At 39.6% G+C, this 20,125-nt stretch overlaps 1 protein-coding gene across 1 annotated transcript in view; it reads right to left on the reverse strand.

Annotated features, from left to right (window-relative positions):
- Positions 1-4,399, reverse strand: part of LOC109851290 (glycine--tRNA ligase, chloroplastic/mitochondrial 2) — a 28,964-nt gene extending 24,565 nt beyond the window's left edge. The window contains exons 1-9 of the mRNA XM_020421351.1: positions 4,087-4,399; positions 3,830-3,880; positions 3,039-3,106; positions 2,682-2,763; positions 1,626-1,689; positions 1,452-1,507; positions 729-806; positions 191-265; positions 26-96 (exon numbers count right to left, since the gene is read on the reverse strand). Of these exons, the coding sequence (XP_020276940.1) occupies positions 26-96; positions 191-265; positions 729-806; positions 1,452-1,507; positions 1,626-1,689; positions 2,682-2,763; positions 3,039-3,106; positions 3,830-3,880; positions 4,087-4,332 (791 nt within the window). The 5' untranslated portion in view covers positions 4,333-4,399. The remainder of the gene's footprint in view (positions 1-25; positions 97-190; positions 266-728; positions 807-1,451; positions 1,508-1,625; positions 1,690-2,681; positions 2,764-3,038; positions 3,107-3,829; positions 3,881-4,086) is intronic.

The raw sequence follows: 20,125 nt of genomic DNA on the forward strand, positions 1-20,125 counted from the left end.
AAGAAAAAAATCGAAAAGAAATTACTCATTCTCCAGAAATAGTTCCCCGTAGGTAATTCCATCAGCATACTGAATTTTCTTGAAATGATCAACCCCCTAAAAACGTGTCTAAATTAAAGTAAGGTCAGCCCTTCAAAGCATGTAACAATAAAATTTTCAGGCAAAGTAGAACTAATTAACCAAATCTCACCTGAAGCAGCATCAGAATTCGTTCAAGTCCATAGGTTATTTCCACAGATACAGGTAACAGTTGAAGACTTCCAGCCTGAATGCATGCATGAAAAGAAAAGCTAAAGTACCTTCCTGTATAAATGGAAATACACAAAGGTAAAGCTATTATTTACCTTTGTAATAAAGTAAAAAACCAACAAGTTGACAGGATATGTCCAAGAAGAAATGACAAATTTATATGAAAGATATATTAATAAATACTGTGATTTTTAAGTCACTGAAAAATAAAATGCACATTATAATGATGTTTCTATTTTCAAAAAAAATAATGTTTGTATATTCAAAAAATATTGATGCATCTATTTTCCAAAAAAAAAGTGATATTTCTATTCTCAAAAAAATAGCCTCAATATATTTTACACACAGATGTGGAGCATGGTAAGGAAAACATGTATAATATGAGTACTGGATAAGATTTTTTAAAGGAAAAAGAAGTAAAACAAATACTGCAACCAGCTGCCACCATGGATCACATTGCTTGCATACACTTGATGTACCTGTTGAAAGTACGTGAATTGTGTAATCTCCATCCCATCCATCCATACCTCCCAGCCCAATCCCCAAGCACCAAGAACCTATTAACATTCAAATCAAGAAAAGAGAGAGAGAGAGAGAGAGAGAGAGAGAGAGAGAGAGAGATACCATCAGCTATGTATGAGTTTTACAAAATACTGCTACACATAAGTAAGGTCTAAAAAATCTTTTTGTCACAAATTACTCAGTATTACACGACATGGGACAAAGGTTTCACTGACAGGTTGTCCTAGAACGTCCAATAGGGAAACCTTCCTAGAATCAAATACGGGGTCTCGTACATGTGCATGCAAATATGAATATAGCAAAGTATGCAAGTATCATCTGAAGAAATTGGGTCAGAAACTCAGAGTTAACAAATAACCTTTGTTGTTTGTCTGATATAAACCAACTAAAAAGATAATGTCAAAGTCAACAAAAACAAAATAACACTAAATATTTGCTTAGTACATTAAGTATTAATGTCTTGACTCTCGAGAAAGCTCCTAACTTGAAAGGATCTCTGATATTGCCATAGCCTTATTGCTTAAGTGTTGTGGAAGTGTAATTTGGACTGCACTGGTGAACTAAAGTTACTTACGACGATATGGTTTTGACCAAAGGGAGAAACAAAAAGAGTAGCCTGTTGTTCCACTTTGAAGGATTAATGAAGAGACAAATAAACCAGCTGCGACATAACACTTTACCGGACTTTCCCAGTTGTCCTCCACAAAGCGAATATCATGTTCATTTACATCAATTCCTGGTATGTGGAAAAAATGTGTTCAAAATGAGTCAGAATATTCCTTCACTTCTACAAAATCATCAAAAAGCCACCGTCAAACTAAAGCGCATAATAGGAAGAGGATAGGAAGATTAACCTAATGCTGAAAGGCTACCGAGAAAGAGGTCCTGTGAGTTTCCAGGATCAGGTTTTAAGATGACCTGGCAATGATCGAACAGCAGTGTCATTAAAATTTATAAACATGATGCAACAAGTCAAGCTTAAAAATGGAATGTTGTCACTCAGATTGTAATTATATACACCAGAACAAGAAATAACAGTAAACAGCAACGACAACAAAGCAGCTATTCCAAAGATCTAGGATTGCTACATGAATCAATTTCTCAAATTGTCACTTTTAAGGGTTGTCTCCTCTGTTAAATTAACAGGTAATACATCCTTTTGAACTATTGCAGTTCATATTTAGTTATAGAATCTTCTCAAGTCATTCTAGCTTCATCAACTTCCTCTTTAAAATTGGTGCATTCCTAGATTTCCATGGCACGTGTCTAGGCCCATTTCAAATGAATCTTCCTCATCCTATCATCAATTGGTGCTGCCCCAAATTTCTTATTAATGCATTCCTATTTTAAATCAGAATTCATCCATTAGTGTTGCTGCTCATCCGTATAAACATTTTTCATTTTATCTACGCATCTTTTAAGAGTGTTCAATGTTGTTTCTTAATTTCCCAACATTCCAACCTATTAATCAAGGTTGCTTGTACCACCATCTTATAAAATATTCCCTTCTCACTCTATTGGTATCCTATGGGCACATACAGAAGAACCTTTCCATTTCCATTGCAACAAACTCTGATTTTATTCTATGACCATCCCCTAAAATATACATCATGATTGAGTAATTGATCTCAAACAAGACCCACTCCAATGTAATTATTAGCCGCCAATTGTTCTAGAGTTACATTTATTACATGTTTGTATCCTTCCTTGTAAATCGATATCATTTGGATTCCAAGCTTTTCTCCACCCAAAATACTTCATCCTTCTTTACTTTCACCATTAATTCAATATTTCTGGAAACACCATGCACTGGGTACCTCATCCTCTACATAACTCTCGTAAGTTTATAAATTAAGAGCTTCACATTGATCTTAGATGTAAAATTACTACCAATAAATAAATAAGTATACCTGAAATTGAGTGTGTCGTTGGAGCCTATTGGGGTTGTCCCCATAACGGCTGTCATCTGGTCGTATACTAGGTTCAACATACCTTTAAGCAAAGAGCACAAATGTTAGATTAATAGCCTAAATGATGCATTCATTATGCAGAACAAATAGTTGGTCAGAACTGGAAAACTATAAATTTAGAAACCACACCTAGAGATTCAAGTAAAATTTAACTTTACTGCAAAGAATTACTTACTACTGAGCCACTGGCGAATTTAAACTGTGAGGTGAAAATAAATAAAAGACACGTACAATTGATGTGAAGCAGCAACTAAAGAGATTCAAGAACGTAGAATTGGCATCCAAAGACATACTTACGCTACGTTCCATGGTTCTGGACCAAGAACCCGCAAGAACGTTAAGGGATTCATAGTTCCGGCTCCAACCTGAAATCAAGAAAATATTTTAGCACAAAAAACTGAAGAATGATTAAATCCGGGATTTAACATTGTTAGTACAACATAAAGAACCAAATCAGGAAGTCAATCAGACCAATTTGCATCAGAGAACAATTGATTACGTGTATGTAACTATTACAGAAAACAAAGAATGTATTTAATTTCCAACTAAAACAACGTAGTTTTGTATACCTTCCATGTGGATGTACATTTGCATGAAAACTAAATACTTGGGAATAAGTACTGAAATTAAAAGAAAAGGGAAAAAACTGAAATTGTACAGAAACTGCTTATGGAATCAATATTTCGCAAACTAAAGCATATGTTTTCAACTTGTCATCATCGTTATCAGTTTGCATCTTTTAGTTAAAAGACTAATTCAAAGTCATACTGGTCAAGTTCCTTGAAATAACTCACCCAAAACAATGTTTTACTTGGAAAAGCTATTGCTAAGAATGGTTGAAATCAGAAATGCAATCAAAAATAGCATGTGACTCTTCTCAATATAAATTTTCCAGTACACACCAAATATTGTCAAGGGTAAACCGAATTGTTCAAGGCATCTTAATCTTTGTCAACTCGTGGAAAAGTTGTAAAAAAAAATCATAAATCATTACTTACATACTGCCATAAATTAAATTAATAAATAACGAAAACATCATAAAGTGCCAATAATGTAAAACTTGGCTATGTACACAGTAACTGCATTACCTCTGTATTGCTGCACTGCATTATGGCACATCCCACAGAAGCCCAATACTCCTGCAAAACACAAGTACAATATCTTATCCTGAAGCAAATTAATAGAAAAGAAACGATATTTAAAATTGCAGCTATACTTAAGCTAGGCTTTAACTACTTTTTCGTGCCAATCCCACAAAATTTGCACAAAACATTAAAAAATCCTAATAACTGTTTCTAACGTTGATTTCAACAAAAATCTTGAGAAATTCTCGATGCGAAATTACCTGGAGGCGCTGAATCGCCCGCTGAAAGGTAAGAGCAGATCCTTTGCTATCCTTCGACTCCGGCTGGACCTCTGAGCTCGTGATCGTGGCCGAGACCCCATTTCTCTTCGGTCGGAGCTTTGAACTGTGGCGGCGGCGATTTAAGGGATCACGGAGATATCTAGGGTTTGAGATCGGAGAGGAGAAGACGAGAGGAGATTGAGAATGGAGTGGAATCGAGGAGAGAGATGGAGAGAAGAGAGACATTTGGAGACGGAGAGAGAGAGGGGGGGATTGGATAAGGTGAGAGCGGGAAGGGGATGGGGTTTTATCGAGTGAGGTTTTGAGAGGAAGATCTTGGATAGTAGTAGACTAGTAGTGGATACAGCGTTGGATGGCCTGGGAACTGGGCCTTTTCTAATTGGGCCTTATAATTAGGCCTACTGGCTAATAAAAACACAGGCCTAAACAAAGTCCATGAGAAGAAAAGTCATGGCTAATTTGATTTCAAAGTCATGACTAGCAGTGGATACATTGTATCTAGTTTCAAATTTGCCCTCTGAACCATTTATAATAGTAATTTGCCTCTCAATTTGTTTAATTCACAAAATTTGCCTCTTTACTAAGGGGGTGTTTGGTTCAATTTCTAGAAATTATAGGAAATGTTTTTCACCTAAAATATGATTTCCTTGTATTTCTTAAAAAATTATAAGAAAAGTTTTGAGAAATCAAAAAGTACCAATTTTCTTGTTTTTTGTACTTTGCTTGCTTGGTTCAAAACAAGAAAATAGCTCATAACTTTATAGAAAATAACAAGATTTGGTAGGTTTTTAATTAAATATGGTATGTGTCAGATTTCTCTGGTGATTTCCTCTCATTTTGAGAGGAAATTGCTTTTTGTAAAATTTGGTAGGTTTTGATATTTTATAGAAAATATTTCTGTAAATTTTTTGTTGAACCAAACACAATTTACAGAAATCTCTGGAAAATTTTTAATTACAAATTTACCATTGTCAGATGTTTTGAGAAAAGTTTTCTCAAAAAGTATGCAACCAAACAGCCCCTAAGCTGATGTTAAAATGTTAACAGTATTTTGAGTAATGCTACCTTTGGATCTGTATTTTAACTTTTAAAGAATAAATTATGAAAAATAGAATGCAACACATAATATTCAAAATTAAGTTTTCCTTTTTATTGTACAAAAACTTTTATTACAGCTTGTTATAATTTCTTTTGTTTTTGTGGTTTTTTAACTAGAGGAGCAATTATTTATCGTTCGTGGATGTAGGACTTGCTCCGAACCATGTTAAATCTCTACGTTTGTGGTTTTTTTTTCCTTGGTCAGTATGTACAAATATACAATTTTACTTAATAAATTATCATTTTTCTATTTCTTATAATGGTTAGATGCTTAGCTTGTTAATTATATGTAAAATTTTAATGTCAAACAATACTTTGAAAACTATTATTGTTATGGTGTTTTTAGTCACCAGAGTACGTCCCTTTGTCAGCAATAGACAGATGTCCCCCTATATGCACCGCTCAAATCAAATTGACAGTCAAGACCACCAAGAATCCCGATTTAACCGACTTGCTGAGTCGACATCTTCTTAGATCGACTCGGAGGGCGGTACTTATCGTTCCTCTTGTCGAATACGAGTCGTTAAGAACCCACTCGACCAGTTATTCGACACATTGTAAGGTAGACTCGAAAGGCGTTCCTTCTCGACACCCCTCGCTATAAGCCAAAAGACGACTTCAATCTTGAGCCTCCCCCGCTGACAGTGCGTCAGCGTCACATTAAATACTTGGCAGGCGTCATCATTCCTCTAGCCCCGATAGTCTTCATAACACATTGGATCACGTTGGCACCGCCATACCCCCAATCACTTCATATTAAATATTGAGGTGACATCTCCTCCATTCGTCGACCAACACCTGTAAAGTAGGCGCTGACGTAGCAGCCATCTCATACTCATTTGTTGTCGTCCTGTACTCAGCCGAGATTACCATTCTACCATTTTTTTCACCGCTATAAATAGAGATACTATTACAAATACCAGGGTAAACAAGCAATATCTAAGAATTCCACTACACTACTGTAGGCGTCAAAAAATGCTGAGAGATATCCAAACACAGCTCAAAAGGAAGTCATCCAAAATGTCAAAAAAGAACACAAGTATAGACCGTCTCGCGTGCGAGACAGTCTTTACTGTCTCGCGGGCGAGACAGACTTTTACTGTCTCCCCCACGCGAGACAGTCTTCACTGTCTCGCCGTGCGAGACAGAATTTACTGTCTCGCATGTGAGACAGCTCTCAGAGGGTCAAAACTACTTTGCATAACCGCCAACACGTGGCCACTAACTATTCAAGAACGTGGGAAACGTCGTGGGCGAGAATCACGTTGATAACTACCAAAATAACGGAGTTTGAAACGTGGAAAGGTAGTTACAGCGAAAACTACCAGGAATATTCCTTTTCCGAGACAGTGTTTACTGTCTCGCTGGGCGAGACAGCAAACACTCGCCGAGACAGCAAACACTGTCTCGGTAGCCGAGACAGCAAATGCTGTCTCGCGAGCTTGTTTTCCGCCAACTGTTCCTAGGGGCTATAAATACCCCCCCGAAGGCCATTTTTGAGGAGGGGCTGATCATTTTGAGCACTTCAAAGCAATCCAGAGTAGAGAGAGAGAGCAGAGTTCTTGAGCTTCTGGCAATTCCTTGAGATTCGAGCTTTGACTTGATCTTAAGAAGAACGACTATCTTACTTTGATAAGATATCGTTTCAAATTCTCACTTAGATAAACGAAGGAAGAATCATCAAACCCCTCACGATTCAATCAAAATCTGTGATTTGGTGGTCCACGAGTCAAAGCGCTCCCGGCACAGGCAAAGATCCCACGCAAGCAGCGATCCAAACAACGATCCTGCGTTTGTTTCTCAAGAGTTGTAATTTTTCATTTTGTTGTGTAAAAGGAGTCTTATAAAAAGGCTATCTTTTTTTTTTGAATTTATTGTAATCGACCGAAGATATAATGAATTCCACGACGAGACCAACTTTTGACGCAAATAAACTGGCGACCACAGTGGGAGCCAACGGTCTCGCTGCCGAGACCGTCGTGTCGCAGCCGATCAAGATTCCAGTTGAATCCATGGTCGAATACGAATTCGATCAAACCAAGTTTGAGGAATATCTCCCATCATCCTCTTCAAGATCTTCATTGTCTCGCAAGTACAAGAGGATCTCACCATTGAAGAAGACTTCCATGCCAAAGAAGGCACAGAATGAAGACTCTTGCCTGATTGTTGCTAAGAATTCTACTCACAACCTCTCTGCTCATAATGGCTCTTCGCCAAGTAAAGAGTCATTAAATCAAAGACCACCGGCATTGACGAAAAGAGCTCGTCAGAGACAACGCCAACGCCGCGCTCGCCAAATGGCTAAGGCGTTGGAACAAACCAACGAGGTTCGTTATCACGCGGACCTAGAGTCGAGGAGACATCGAGTGGTTCAGTTATCTCAACAACCAATCACTCATATCTCTGCTAAAATAACGATGGATGAATGGACTTTTGTCAAGAGGGCTCGCTCGACCCTCAAAGAACATATACAAAAACGTCGTGTAAGGACCATGAATTTTTGATACTAGTTAAAATAATTTTTTAGTATTTTAAAATATTTAATTATGATTTTTAAAATAGTATTTGTATTTTTCTCGATTTTCTACAATTTACTATGATTTAAAAAATCTAATTATATATTTATTTAAATGATTTTGATATTTATAAATTTATTTTGTGTGGTAAAAATTTCTAGAATTAATTTATTGTGTTATCGATACTATTACATAATATTTTAAATAATATATTGTATTATTAATATTATTACAAATTATTTTATATAATACATAGTATCATTAATTACGTGTTTTTGGTATAATTTATTATATTATTTCTATTGTTACATATTTTCTGTCGTATTAGTATAACTAGTACGTTTTACTGTGTATATAATTGTCTCATAATTATTTGATTTTAAATTTAAGTAAAAATATTTTTATTATTAATTATTCTTGTTTAATTATACAATATGGGTATTTTTTAACTATTTCGTATCAACTATTTTATTAACACAACGTGTACGTTTTTAATTGTAGATAATTATCCCGTAATTAATTTGATTTTTAAATACCAGTAGTTATTTCTTTTTAATTATTTTTGTTTTAACCCTAACCCTAATATATATATATATATATATACTATATATATATATACTCCTCTCATTCAATTTTCCACGCCCGGCCTCTCTCACTTTTCTCTCTCCTGCTCTCTCTGCTTCCTCCGATGCCTACCTCGGAACGGCCGGCTGCCCGACACCGAACGCTCACCGCGCGACGACACCGACGTCCGGCCTCCGCCTGCCCAGAACGCCATCGCGCAGGAGTGCCCTGCGCTCGCTCGTGCCGTCGGCCCCGTCTCCTTATCGCCCCCGCAACTGTCCCGCGTGCGAGGGCCCGTGCCGCTACCGGACGATCTCGCTCAAGCACCATCGCACGAGCTCGCGAGAGCGAAGCGCCGCTGCCAATCTCCCCTCGATCGCGCACCAGCCGCAGCCACGCTGCGGCTCCCTCGCATAGTTCTGCGCACTTGTCCGCCGCCTGGCAGCCACACTGACGCCCACCCGAACCTTCGTCGACCGACCGCCTACATACGTCACGCACCCACCGGAATTGGCCCGGTCCTCCGTCGGCAGATCTGGCAGCGCGCCGCGCCTGAGCGGCGCCTGGCTCTGCCCCAGCCTCGCCGCCGCTGCTTCCTCCCTGACCTGGGGCCTGCCGATGCCCAGCACCCAGAGCGCCGCCTCACTGCCCCAGCCTTCATCCCCGCCGCGGCCAGCACCTCCACCCCCTCGGGGCCTCTCTCTCCAATAGCCATACGCAGCAGCATCGTGCCGGTCGCTGCTCGAGCCAGACGTCGACTAAGGGAGAGGCAGACTGGCTAGCCCGTGGCCGGAGAACACCCTCGCCGGAGTCCCCCAAAACGGCTCTTGCAGACATGGTTCTGGCCTGCGTATTGTATCTCTGCCTAACACTCCACGGTCCTCGTGGCGACACAAGTAACGTTCCACCTCCGGGATTGCTGCTGTTGGGTTACCCACATGCAGATTCGACCGCGCACGTGCCGCGTCGATCCGTTCGACAGCAACCCGAGGCAAGATCCCGCTTGCTCAGAACTATTTTCTAGTTATTATGAATTATCTGCAATATTAGATCTGTTAATATTTATCTGCGTGGGTTTGATGAATAATTTTGAATGGATAGTAATTATGGGATAAATAGTATTTTCAGGACAAATATAATAAATTAAAGAGTTTATTTTGAATAATAAAATTATTATTATATTTTTGAATTTATGTTGTGGAAGAAAATTATTTTAGAATGATAAATGTTTTCAAAGAAGTTATTTTGGTAAAAGTTTATTTTGTGTTATGACCGTGTGATTGATAGTTGTAGAACACGACATTTCATGTACATTGACACCGACATGATGACACTCTTATTTATACTCATTCATTGTCACATATGCATACCTGATTCGTCGCTAGTCTATATAGTCATGTTCATAATATGATTTGCATAAAATAGTTATATTTATTTAATATTTCTTGCTTTGTTGATGACCGTTAGTAGTTCATGTTCTTAGTGGCCTAGCGTGTCGTGTATAGGACCTAGATACATGTGTTTGTTGACTTAGAAAAGCGAGAAGAATTGAGATGAGGAATTCCTGGTTTAAGTGATCGGATGTGATATTATGCTTATTGATTATTCCAGGCTCACACCAACGAAATTCCTGTGTAGCGTTGGGGTGGGTCTGGGGTGCAGTGATATATGATATTGTTGATTATTTCCAGGCTCGCACCAACGAAATTCCTGTGTAGCGTTGGGGTGGGTCTGAGGTGATGTGATATTATGCTTGTTGATTATTTCCAGGCTCGCACCAACGAAATTCCTGTGTAGCGTTGGGGTGGGTCTGAGGTGATGTGATATTGTGATTGTTGATTATTTCCAGGCTCGCACCAGTGAAATTCCTGTGTAGCACTGGGGTGAGTCTGAGGGGGGTAGTGAATCGTTACATGTGGATGATTTGTGAATAACCAGTTATTCATGAATATGAGTTTTGACTATATGTGAGAGGTAGACCAGTGAGTTATGATAGGATGGCTAGTTGTATTTCTTTCCATACATAGATCGGGTTAATATTTAATTATTTACAATTCGAGACATATGGTATATACATGAGGGTTTCCTTGTTTGGATTATTTCGCTCGACGTACTACGTCTCGAGTTGTAGATTTTTAAGTATTAATTCCATCTATTGTATGATCTTGTTGCTTGGATGGTTTCTGATCGCTACATGTATGATCTTGTTACTCGGATGTTTATGTTTTCTCCTGATTATTATACTCTAGTGATGGATTATATCTAGCTTGTTAGTATTTCAGCTGCATGTTTCTATTTGTTATTATTGTCCTTGCATTGGTCATTCAACTGTATTATTATTTTCCCGAGTGGGATCTTGCCGTGCGCCATGCACCTGACGTACACATGTTTTCTCTGGTGTACGTCAGACTTAGAGGAAGAACAGGTTCATCAGGAGCCAGAGGATTCTCAGCAGGAGTGCCTAGCGGATGGAGCAGAAGAAGAAACCAAAGTTTAGTTATTGGTCCTCAGTTTTCTTTTGTACTACATTCCATTTCTATTTGATCAGTGTATTTTGTATCTCTTTAGTATTTATTTGTTCATATTTGTATAAGGGCATGTTTGACCCGTAGTTTCATGTCTTGGATGATATCCCATTGTGATATGATATTTTTATTCTGAGTTTGTCTATTATATTCTTGCTGAGTATGATCGGGGACCTGTGACTTCGTATTGTACTTATTTCTAGACGCTTAGCGTATTAGATTGAGAAGAAGAGGTCTAGCACTTATCTCTCCTCAGTCTAATACGTCGCGGGCTTGCTCGCGTCCCGATTCCCTGGTATTTTGGGAAGCGGGGCGTGACACGTCGTGCAAACGCTGCTCATGCCCGAGCTCTCCTACAACAAAGACGAGAAAGGAGGAAGGAAACGGTGACCAAAGAACCACCGAAACTCTGCCAAAATCAGCATTCGAAGCCCGTTAAGACTCCATACCCGCAAGGGGGTGGTTTTGAACGTGCGACTCCCGACATAACCTTGGATCGCTCAAAGACAGAAATAAATTGTCCTGAGAATGCCAACAAGATTTTACACCCCCAGAAGAAGACGCATTCACCAAATGATATCGTCATACCTGGTAGGTCATGCCAACAGACGATACGATTTTTTGGCAATCATACCGTGTGAATAAATTTCGAAAAAGAATTATTCACTCTCGGTGTTCCTGTGCGCGACTTGTTAAAGCAGCATTATCAGGATGTGATTGTTTCAAACGAGAAGCCATCCCACGAAGAGTCTCTGTATCGTCGAAGCCTAAGCCGAGACATTTCCGCGAGAGAAAATCAGCTGCCCAAGATGATGAATTCCCTGAAGTCACCATCAACGTGGCTGATAAAAGAAAGTCTAAGTGGCATTCGAGTGACTCAAATCCCGACTTTTCCCCGAGAGGAAAAGTCAATCCAAGAATTGCTCAAAGGATTTCTCGACTCCATTTAGGAGCCATCAGACGCAGAGATTACAAAAGAATACAAGAAGGAATGTCCTCGGAGGATGAATTCTCGGACACTTGTTCTGCAATCGCTTCTGATGATACAATGTCTAGCACGGGACAAACCAGAGAAGTACTCACGATCACCTCTGATCAATTTGCTCAAATGCTTCAAGAAGCGGAATGTTGTAGATGACAGTGATCCAGAGGTGGATGAAGTCATTATGGCTGATACACCTCCCAATGGCAATAACGCTGGGGGTGGTTTAACGGATCCTCCCAATAACGATATTGGGGGTGGTTCAATAGCACCTCTCACTGGGGGTGGTCCAATTATCTTTACTCGACATCATTCAGAAAGAAATGAAGACGATGACGGGAAAATGCAAAAACTTGAAGACAAAATCAATGCTTTGATGACGGCTCAAGAAGTTAAGAAGACGGGTATTCCATGTCCTTATCCGAGGGAATGGGATTCAATACCATACCCGACCAAATTCAATCTGATTAACTTCACACCCGTTTGAGGGAAGAGTTCGCCGATTCAGCACTTGATTTATTTCAAGTCTCATTTGGGCATGATCTCTGGAAACGAGGCTTTAATGGTCCGGTCATTCGTTGGCACCCTTCGTGGGCCCGCCTTCGATTGGTACCGACGGCTCAAGCCAGGGAGCATCAATTGCTGGGATGACATAGAAAGTTTATTCCTCAGCAACTTCTTCGATGATGACACCGAAGTGTCAATCGGAACCCTTCTAGATGAAAAACAAAAAGACGGGGAGTCAGTCGATAATTTTGTCAAACGCTTCCGTAACAAGGCAATGAATTGCAGAGACCCTATTACAGAGGAGTTCATCCTGCAAACATGCCATAATAATCTCTCCATCGATGTCCTGGAAACCCTAGGGGTCGTACCATCCAAAACTTGGAAAGATTTGAAAATGCGCGGCGAACAGGCTGAACACTTTCTTAAAAGAAAGAAAGCTGAGAGAAGCCAACCGACGACATGGTTCCAAAAGGAGTATTCTTTCCAAGATGATGAAGTTCCAGCCATATTGGAATACCTCCTCGCCAATGATAAAATCGAGCTACCGCCTATTAAAGATCAGGAGGGTGCTAAGATGATTACAGATCCAAACTACTGTGCATACCACAGAAGGATTCTTCATCCCACCAATATTTACTTTGGACTCAAAAATAAGATCCAAGCATTAATTGACTCCGGCGTCATAATGGCGAAACAAGCCAAATAAAGACGACCCCATACTCCATTGGGTACACGAGTATAAAATGTTTTCCCTTTCCCCAGACTCCGATAGGTATACGAGTATAAACTGCTTCTCCATCTCACTTCGAAGAGTATACGAGTATAAACTGCTCCTCGATACTCCAACAGGTATATGAGTCTAAACTATTTCCTTTCTTTCACGGGAAGTTCCTGGAGAATGCCATGCATGTTACTTTTAAGGATAACCCGATCATACAGCTAAACGTAATGATAAACCCAGCTTCGCAAGAAAAGCTGGGGGTGGATGGTTCATGTAACGGGAAGTTCTCGGAAGAATGCTATATGTAATTTTCTTAGGGATAACCAAATTCCCATCTTGGTCAAACCTTTAAACAGTTAGGACCAAAGCCAAAATCCCCTCTCGATTCGTTCCATGAACGAGAGGTCCACAAATTGAACGATCAAACCTTTAAACAGTTAGGATCGTCTCAAATTCCCATCTTGGTCAAACCTTTAAACAGTTAGGACCAAAGCCAAAATCCCCTCTCGATTCGTTCCATGAACGAGAGGTCCACAAATTGAACGATCAAACCTTTAAACAGTTAGGATCGTCTCAAATTCCCATCTTGGTCAAACCTTTAAACAGTTAGGACCAAAGCCAAAATCCCCTCTCGATTCGTTCCATGAACGAGAGGTCCACAAATTGAACGATCAAACCTTTAAACAGTTAGGATCGTCTCAAATTCCCATCTTGGTCAAACCTTTAAACAGTTAGGACCAAAGCCAAAATCCCCTCTCGATTCGTTCCATGAACGAGAGGTCCACAAATTGAACGATCAAACCTTTAAACAGTTAGGATCGTCTCAAATTCCCATCTTGGTCAAACCTTTAAACAGTTAGGACCAAAGCCAAAATCCCCTCTCGATTCGTTCCATGAACGAGAGGTCCACAAATTGAACGATCAAACCTTTAAACAGTTAGGATCGTCTCAAATTCCCATCTTGGTCAAACCTTTAAACAGTTAGGACCAAAGCCAAAATCCCCTCTCGATTCGTTCCATGAACGAGAGGTCCACAAATTGAACGATCAAACCTTTAAACAGTTAGGATCGTCTCAAATTCCCATCTTGGTCAAACCTTTAAACAGTTAGGACCAAAGCCAAAATCCCCTCTCGATTCGTTCCATGAACGAGAGGTCCACAAATTGAACGATCAAACCTTTAAACAGTTAGGATCGTCTCAAATTCCCATCTTGGTCAAACCTTTAAACAGTTAGGACCAAAGCCAAAATCCCCTCTCGATTCGTTCCATGAACGAGAGGTCCACAAATTGAACGATCAAACCTTTAAACAGTTAGGATCGTCTCAAATTCCCATCTTGGTCAAACCTTTAAACAGTTAGGACCAAAGCCAAAATCCCCTCTCGATTCGTTCCATGAACGAGAGGTCCACAAATTGAATGATCAAACCTTTAAACAGTTAGGATCATCTCAGAACTCCCACTTGGTCAAACCTTTAAACAGTTAGGACCAAAGCCAAAATCCCCTCTCGATTCGTTCCATGAACGAGAGGTCCACAAATTGAACGATCAAACCTTTAAACAGTTAGGATCGTCTCAAATTCCCATCTTGGTCAAACCTTTAAACAGTTAGGACCAAAGCCAAAATCCCCTCTCGATTCGTTCCATGAACGAGAGGTCCACAAATTGAACGATCAAACCTTTAAACAGTTAGGATCGTCTCAAATTCCCATTTGGTCAAACCTTTAAACAGTTAGGACCAAAGCCAAAATCCCCTCTCGATTCGTTCCATGAACGAGAGGTCCACAAATTGAATGATCAAACCTTTAAACAGTTAGGATCATCTCAGAACTCCCACTTGGTCAAACCTTACTACAGTTAGGACCAAAACCAAAATCCCCTTTCGATTCCTTCCATGAACGAGAGGTCCAGCTTCGATTTGTGCAATCAAAACTATAAAAGTTAAGATTGCTTCCAATCTCAATTGATCAAACCTTATTCAGATTCTCTGAATAGAAATCCCAATTTAAATTTCCTTTGTACCAGGAGATAGAATATAAAATTCTTCCTCTCCATCATCGGGTTCATCTCTACCAACAAACAAGAGACCAGGAGATAGAATATAAAATTCTTCCTCTCCATCATCGGGTTTATCTCTACCAACAAACAAGAGACCAGGAGATAGAATATAAAATTCTTCCTCTCCATCATCGGGTTCATCTCTACCAACAAACAAGAGACCAGGAGATAGAATATAAAATTCTTCCTCTCCATCATCGGGTTCATCTCTACCAACAAACAAGAGACCAGGAGATATTCATCTCTACCAACAAACAAGAGACCAGGAGATATTCATCTCTACCAACAAACAAGAGACCAGGAGATAGAATATAAAATTCTTCCTCTCCGATTTCGGGTTTATCTCTACCAACAAACAAGAGACCAGGAGATAGAATATAAAATTCTTCCTCTCCGATTCCGGGTTCATCTCTACCAACAAACAAGAGACCAGGAGATAGAATATAAAATTCTTCCTCTCCATCATTGGGTTCATCTCTACCAACAAAAAAAGAGATCATATTACTCCAATAGGTACACGAGTCTAAACTGTTTCCCTACCTTCAACAGGAAGTTTCTGGAGAATATTAATCTGAATATTCTTAAGGATAACCTGATGAGCTCTCAATGGATATATCAATTCAGTGATAAAAGCTGAACCCACAAGAGCAAATACCAACTTCAATTCAAGACTTCGACAACGGCCACGCGATAAGCGCAGCACCGGAAAAATTCTAGCTATTCTACAAAGCACTGAATAGGCTAGAAGATGAAGAAGTCAAAAGTTGAAGCCATTTATGGATCCTTCCGTACGATCTACTCAATCAAGCATTGAAGGGATTGCAGATAAGATCTATCTTATCCAAAGTATCCCAGACTCCTCTATAAAAGAATGAGTCTGGAATACTTTGGAGGGGGTATCTGTAGGCGTCAAAAAATGCTGAAAAATATCCAAATACAGCTCAAGAGGGAATCATCCAAAAAAGGCAGAAGAACACAAGTATAGACTGTCTCGCACACGAGACGAGACAGTCTTTACTGTCTCGCCGTGCGAGACAGAATTTACTGTCTCGCACGTGAGACAGCTCTCAGAGGGTCAAAACTACTTTGCATAACCGCCAACACGTGGCCACTAACTGTTCAAGAACGTGGGAAACGTCGTGGGCGAGAATCACGTTGATAACTGCCAAAATAACGGAGTTTGAAACGTGGAAAGGCAGTTACAGCGAAAACTGCCAGCGAAAACGTGCAAATGTTGTCTCGCGAGCTTGTTTTCCGCCAACTGTTCCTAGGGGCTATAAATACCCCCCAAAGGCCATTTTTGAGGAGGGGCTGATCATTTTGAGCACTTCAGAGCAATCCAGAGCAGAGAGAGAGAGAGCAGAGTTCTTGAGCTTCTGGCAATTCCTTGAGATTCGAGCTTTGACTTGATCTTAAGAAGAACGACTATCTTACTTTGATAAGATATCGTTTCAAATTCTCACTTCGATAAACGAAGGAAGAATCATCAAACCCCTCACGATTCAATCAGAATCTGTGATTTGGTGGTCCACGAGTCAAAGCGCTCCCGGCACAGGCAAAGATCTCACGCAAGCAGCGATCCAAACAACGATCCTGCGTTTGTTTCTCAAGAGTTGTAATTTTTCCTTTTGTTGTGTAAATGGAGTCTTATAAAAAGGCTATCTCTTTTTTGAATTTATTGTAATCGACCGAAGATATAATGAATTCCATGACAAAGTCAACTTTTGACGCAAACAACTACACTTTAGAACTCACACAGTTCATCATTTTCTCACTCAAGTCCATCAATTGATTTGATCGTCGGAGGAACAACGTGGGAACTAGTTCTCGTCCTCTTATGGGTTGCTATTTGTGCAGGCTGAAACTACTCAACTCAAAACCAGATATTCGGAGAAGTTAGCGGCCCCTTTGATTATTAACATCAACAATTATAAAATGAAAATACAAAGAAATATATATATATATATATATATGATAGTGAGACGAGTGGGCCGGCCTATGCTATGGCCCATCCCACTTGTTCATGAACCCGTGAGCAGACTGGGCCGAGCTCTAGGCGCGAAAACAAAAGGCCAAAGATGACCCACTAGCCCTACTGTAAACCATAGCGATGGTCGACCCACCACTGAGCCACGCACGGTCAACCGCGCGAGACGAGCCAACACGGCCGCTGCCACCCCCACCGGCCGCTGCCCACCCCACTGAAGGCCCTCTCGGGTCACATCACACAAGCTGTTAGCGTATAAATAGTCCGTACTCGCTTTTGCTCATGTCTTACGTGTACACCGTACTCGCTTTTCCTTGCTTACCCATCTTACGTGGATCAAGTGAGAAGGTAGTTAGAAAATTTGAAAATCCTTACACTCTCTTGGGTTGAAAACCTTCACCAAACTCAACTAACATGATCTGACAAGTTTGTAAGTTTTAGATTCATTCCAACGCAGAACTTCGATCTTTTGTTTGTCTGTTTGTTGAAGCGTTCATAAAGCTGGCTGTAACTGCGTTGAATCCTCGCACCTGGCATTAAATAATTTCGTGACGTGACTCGTGAGGGTTCACTTGCAACTTGCAAGCTAGCGCTTTCAACAGCTAAGTCTTTTGCGACGTGGCCCTACGGCTAGAAACTTCTTACTTGCCAATCTCTTAGGATCTCAAGCATTACAACATTTAGTGAGTTAATTAATTACTTAGTGACGGGTCAGGGAACATATTAGGTGGATCATTAGTACGTAAACGTTTGGTGTGTCCATCATTGAAGAATACTCAAGTGGGAACTTAGAACACCGAAGGCAAATTTAATTTGCGTCTATTGTTGCTTTCGCACCCTTTTTCCTTTTCCTTTGACAAGCTAAGGGGGTGTTTGGTTGCATTGTTTTTGAGAAATGTTTTCTCAAAAGTACTGACGCATGGCATTTATGTAATTAAGAGTTTTCTATACATTTCTATAAACTGTGTTTGGCTCCAAAAAAATTTACAGAAATGTTTTCTGTAAAGTGCCCAAAAGTACCAAATTTTATGGAAATTGATTTCCTTCTAAAATGGGAGGAAATCTCTTGGAAATCTGACGCATTCATTATTTAAATAATAAAACTCATTAACTCTTTTCTACAAAGTTCTCACTTTTCTATAAAGTTGGTGGTGTTTGGTTACATTTCTATAAATTATAGGAAATGTTGCTATTTTCCCAAAAGTTATTTCTCATTTTCTTGTTTTGAACCAAACAAGCACAATACAAAAAATAAGAAAATTTGTACTTTTTAACTTCTCAAAACTTTTCCTATAATTTTTTTAAGAAATACAAGGAAATCAAATTTGGGATGGAAAACATTTCCTATAATTTATAGAAATGTAACCAAACACCCCCTAAATAGACGTAATCAAGCCCTCTTACTAAACCTCCCACCCTATGCATTAATGACACTTCTAGCTCTTACTGTTAGAATATAAAAATATAATCATACTAGATAGTTAGAGTTTTGGTGTTAGGGCTATTAACCATATAATGAAGGTTACATTTTGCTATTGTAGGTTGGGTACCCTTTTTATGGTCCGAAATCTGGACTCGAATAGCAATACCAATTTCTTTAGAAAATCCACTTTAAATCTTTAGTCAGTGGGATTTAAAACTAAAGTACTCTGATGTCATCTTAATAGAGTCTCTAACCATTACACCGAAATTTCAAAATTACAACACCGGTTATGTTTTTTTACTCTCATACTTAATATTTTAAGTGCTGCTTTGACCACATCCTCCTCTATCTACGTGTAAGTAATGATAAAAGAGTTAATCTTTTAAGAAAAAATTAGTCATGAAGTTACAAATACAATGCGATGTGAGGAAGAAAATCAAAACATAACCTAAAAGACTCTCTATAATTGAGAAAGCTAATCGATCAAATTTGAGATCTAACAAAGTTCTTTTCCTAATCTAAACAGACTCATACTGATAGCAAAAGATTAACAAAAAGTTCGAATATGAGAGCCGCAAACGAATAGCATCGAGTTTGATTGACCCCGTATGAAAAAATGCGACTTTCATATATTATATATCTGATTTTCACATGTTGTGAAGCACGTGGGGTGGGGGCCACGAGCTAGGGAGGCAAAGCGCCTGTGAGTAGGTAGGGAGGCAAAGCGCCCGTGAGTAGGTGAACGCGTGGGAGGCTAAGTAAGTGGGGGCCACACCTACGTGTGATCTCTTTACGCGTGAGACAGCCAAGGCCCACCCGATTTCGCTGCGTAAATAACAAAGCTTTTCTCCTAGGGTTGTGTGCAAGGAGGTTTTTTTTTTGCTGTGAATTTTTTTCGACTGGGTGCAAGCAGCGGAGGGGAAAAAGCGCAGGTGATTTTTTGGCTGAAGAAGAGAAAATCGCAGAGGCTTCTCGGCTGGTTTTTGGCGACATCCTTTTTTAGGGAGATATTTGTGTGAGATTTCAGAGCTTGTTTAAGGGTTTAATTTGTATGATTATAAACCCTATTTGTATTCTCTCTCTCTCTAATAGTAGATCACCTCCCTCATTACCCCGTGGACTTTGGCTATTTGTCGAACCACGTAAAATTAGTTTGTCTCGTTGTTTATGTTATTTGTAATAGCTTATTTAGGTTCTCTCAACAGGTCAATCCTAGAACTGATAGGAGGAAGAGCTGATATCCCATTTTGTTGAGATATTTTACGTTTAGTTCTTGTTTCCTAGGTAAAACGGGAATTCTTGTTGCAATCTAACTCTCTTATTGTGCTACCGAGTTGCTATCGAAATTTTCGTTGCGCGCAACAAGTGGTATCAGAACCCAAATTTCAGATCTAGGGTTTTGAAATTAGGTGGAGGAAGATTCTTGTGTGAAGCTTGGTTCTTGGAGTTCTAGGCTTCGGTGGAGATAGCATTAGGAGTTACGGTTGGAGATTTTACTTTCCTCGTGTGGACAGGAGATCTATTTGGAATCTGATTTAGGGTTCAATTGGGTAATTCTTAATTTCTATCAAAGTTTGATTCTTTATCTATAACTTGGAGTTAGTTTGCAATGGGATAAGAAGGTGAAAGCAGCAAGTCG

The sequence above is a fragment of the Asparagus officinalis genome, chromosome 8 (genome assembly GCF_001876935.1).
Source record: "Asparagus officinalis chromosome 8, Aspof.V1, whole genome shotgun sequence".
Classification (NCBI taxonomy): domain Eukaryota; kingdom Viridiplantae; phylum Streptophyta; class Magnoliopsida; order Asparagales; family Asparagaceae; genus Asparagus; species Asparagus officinalis.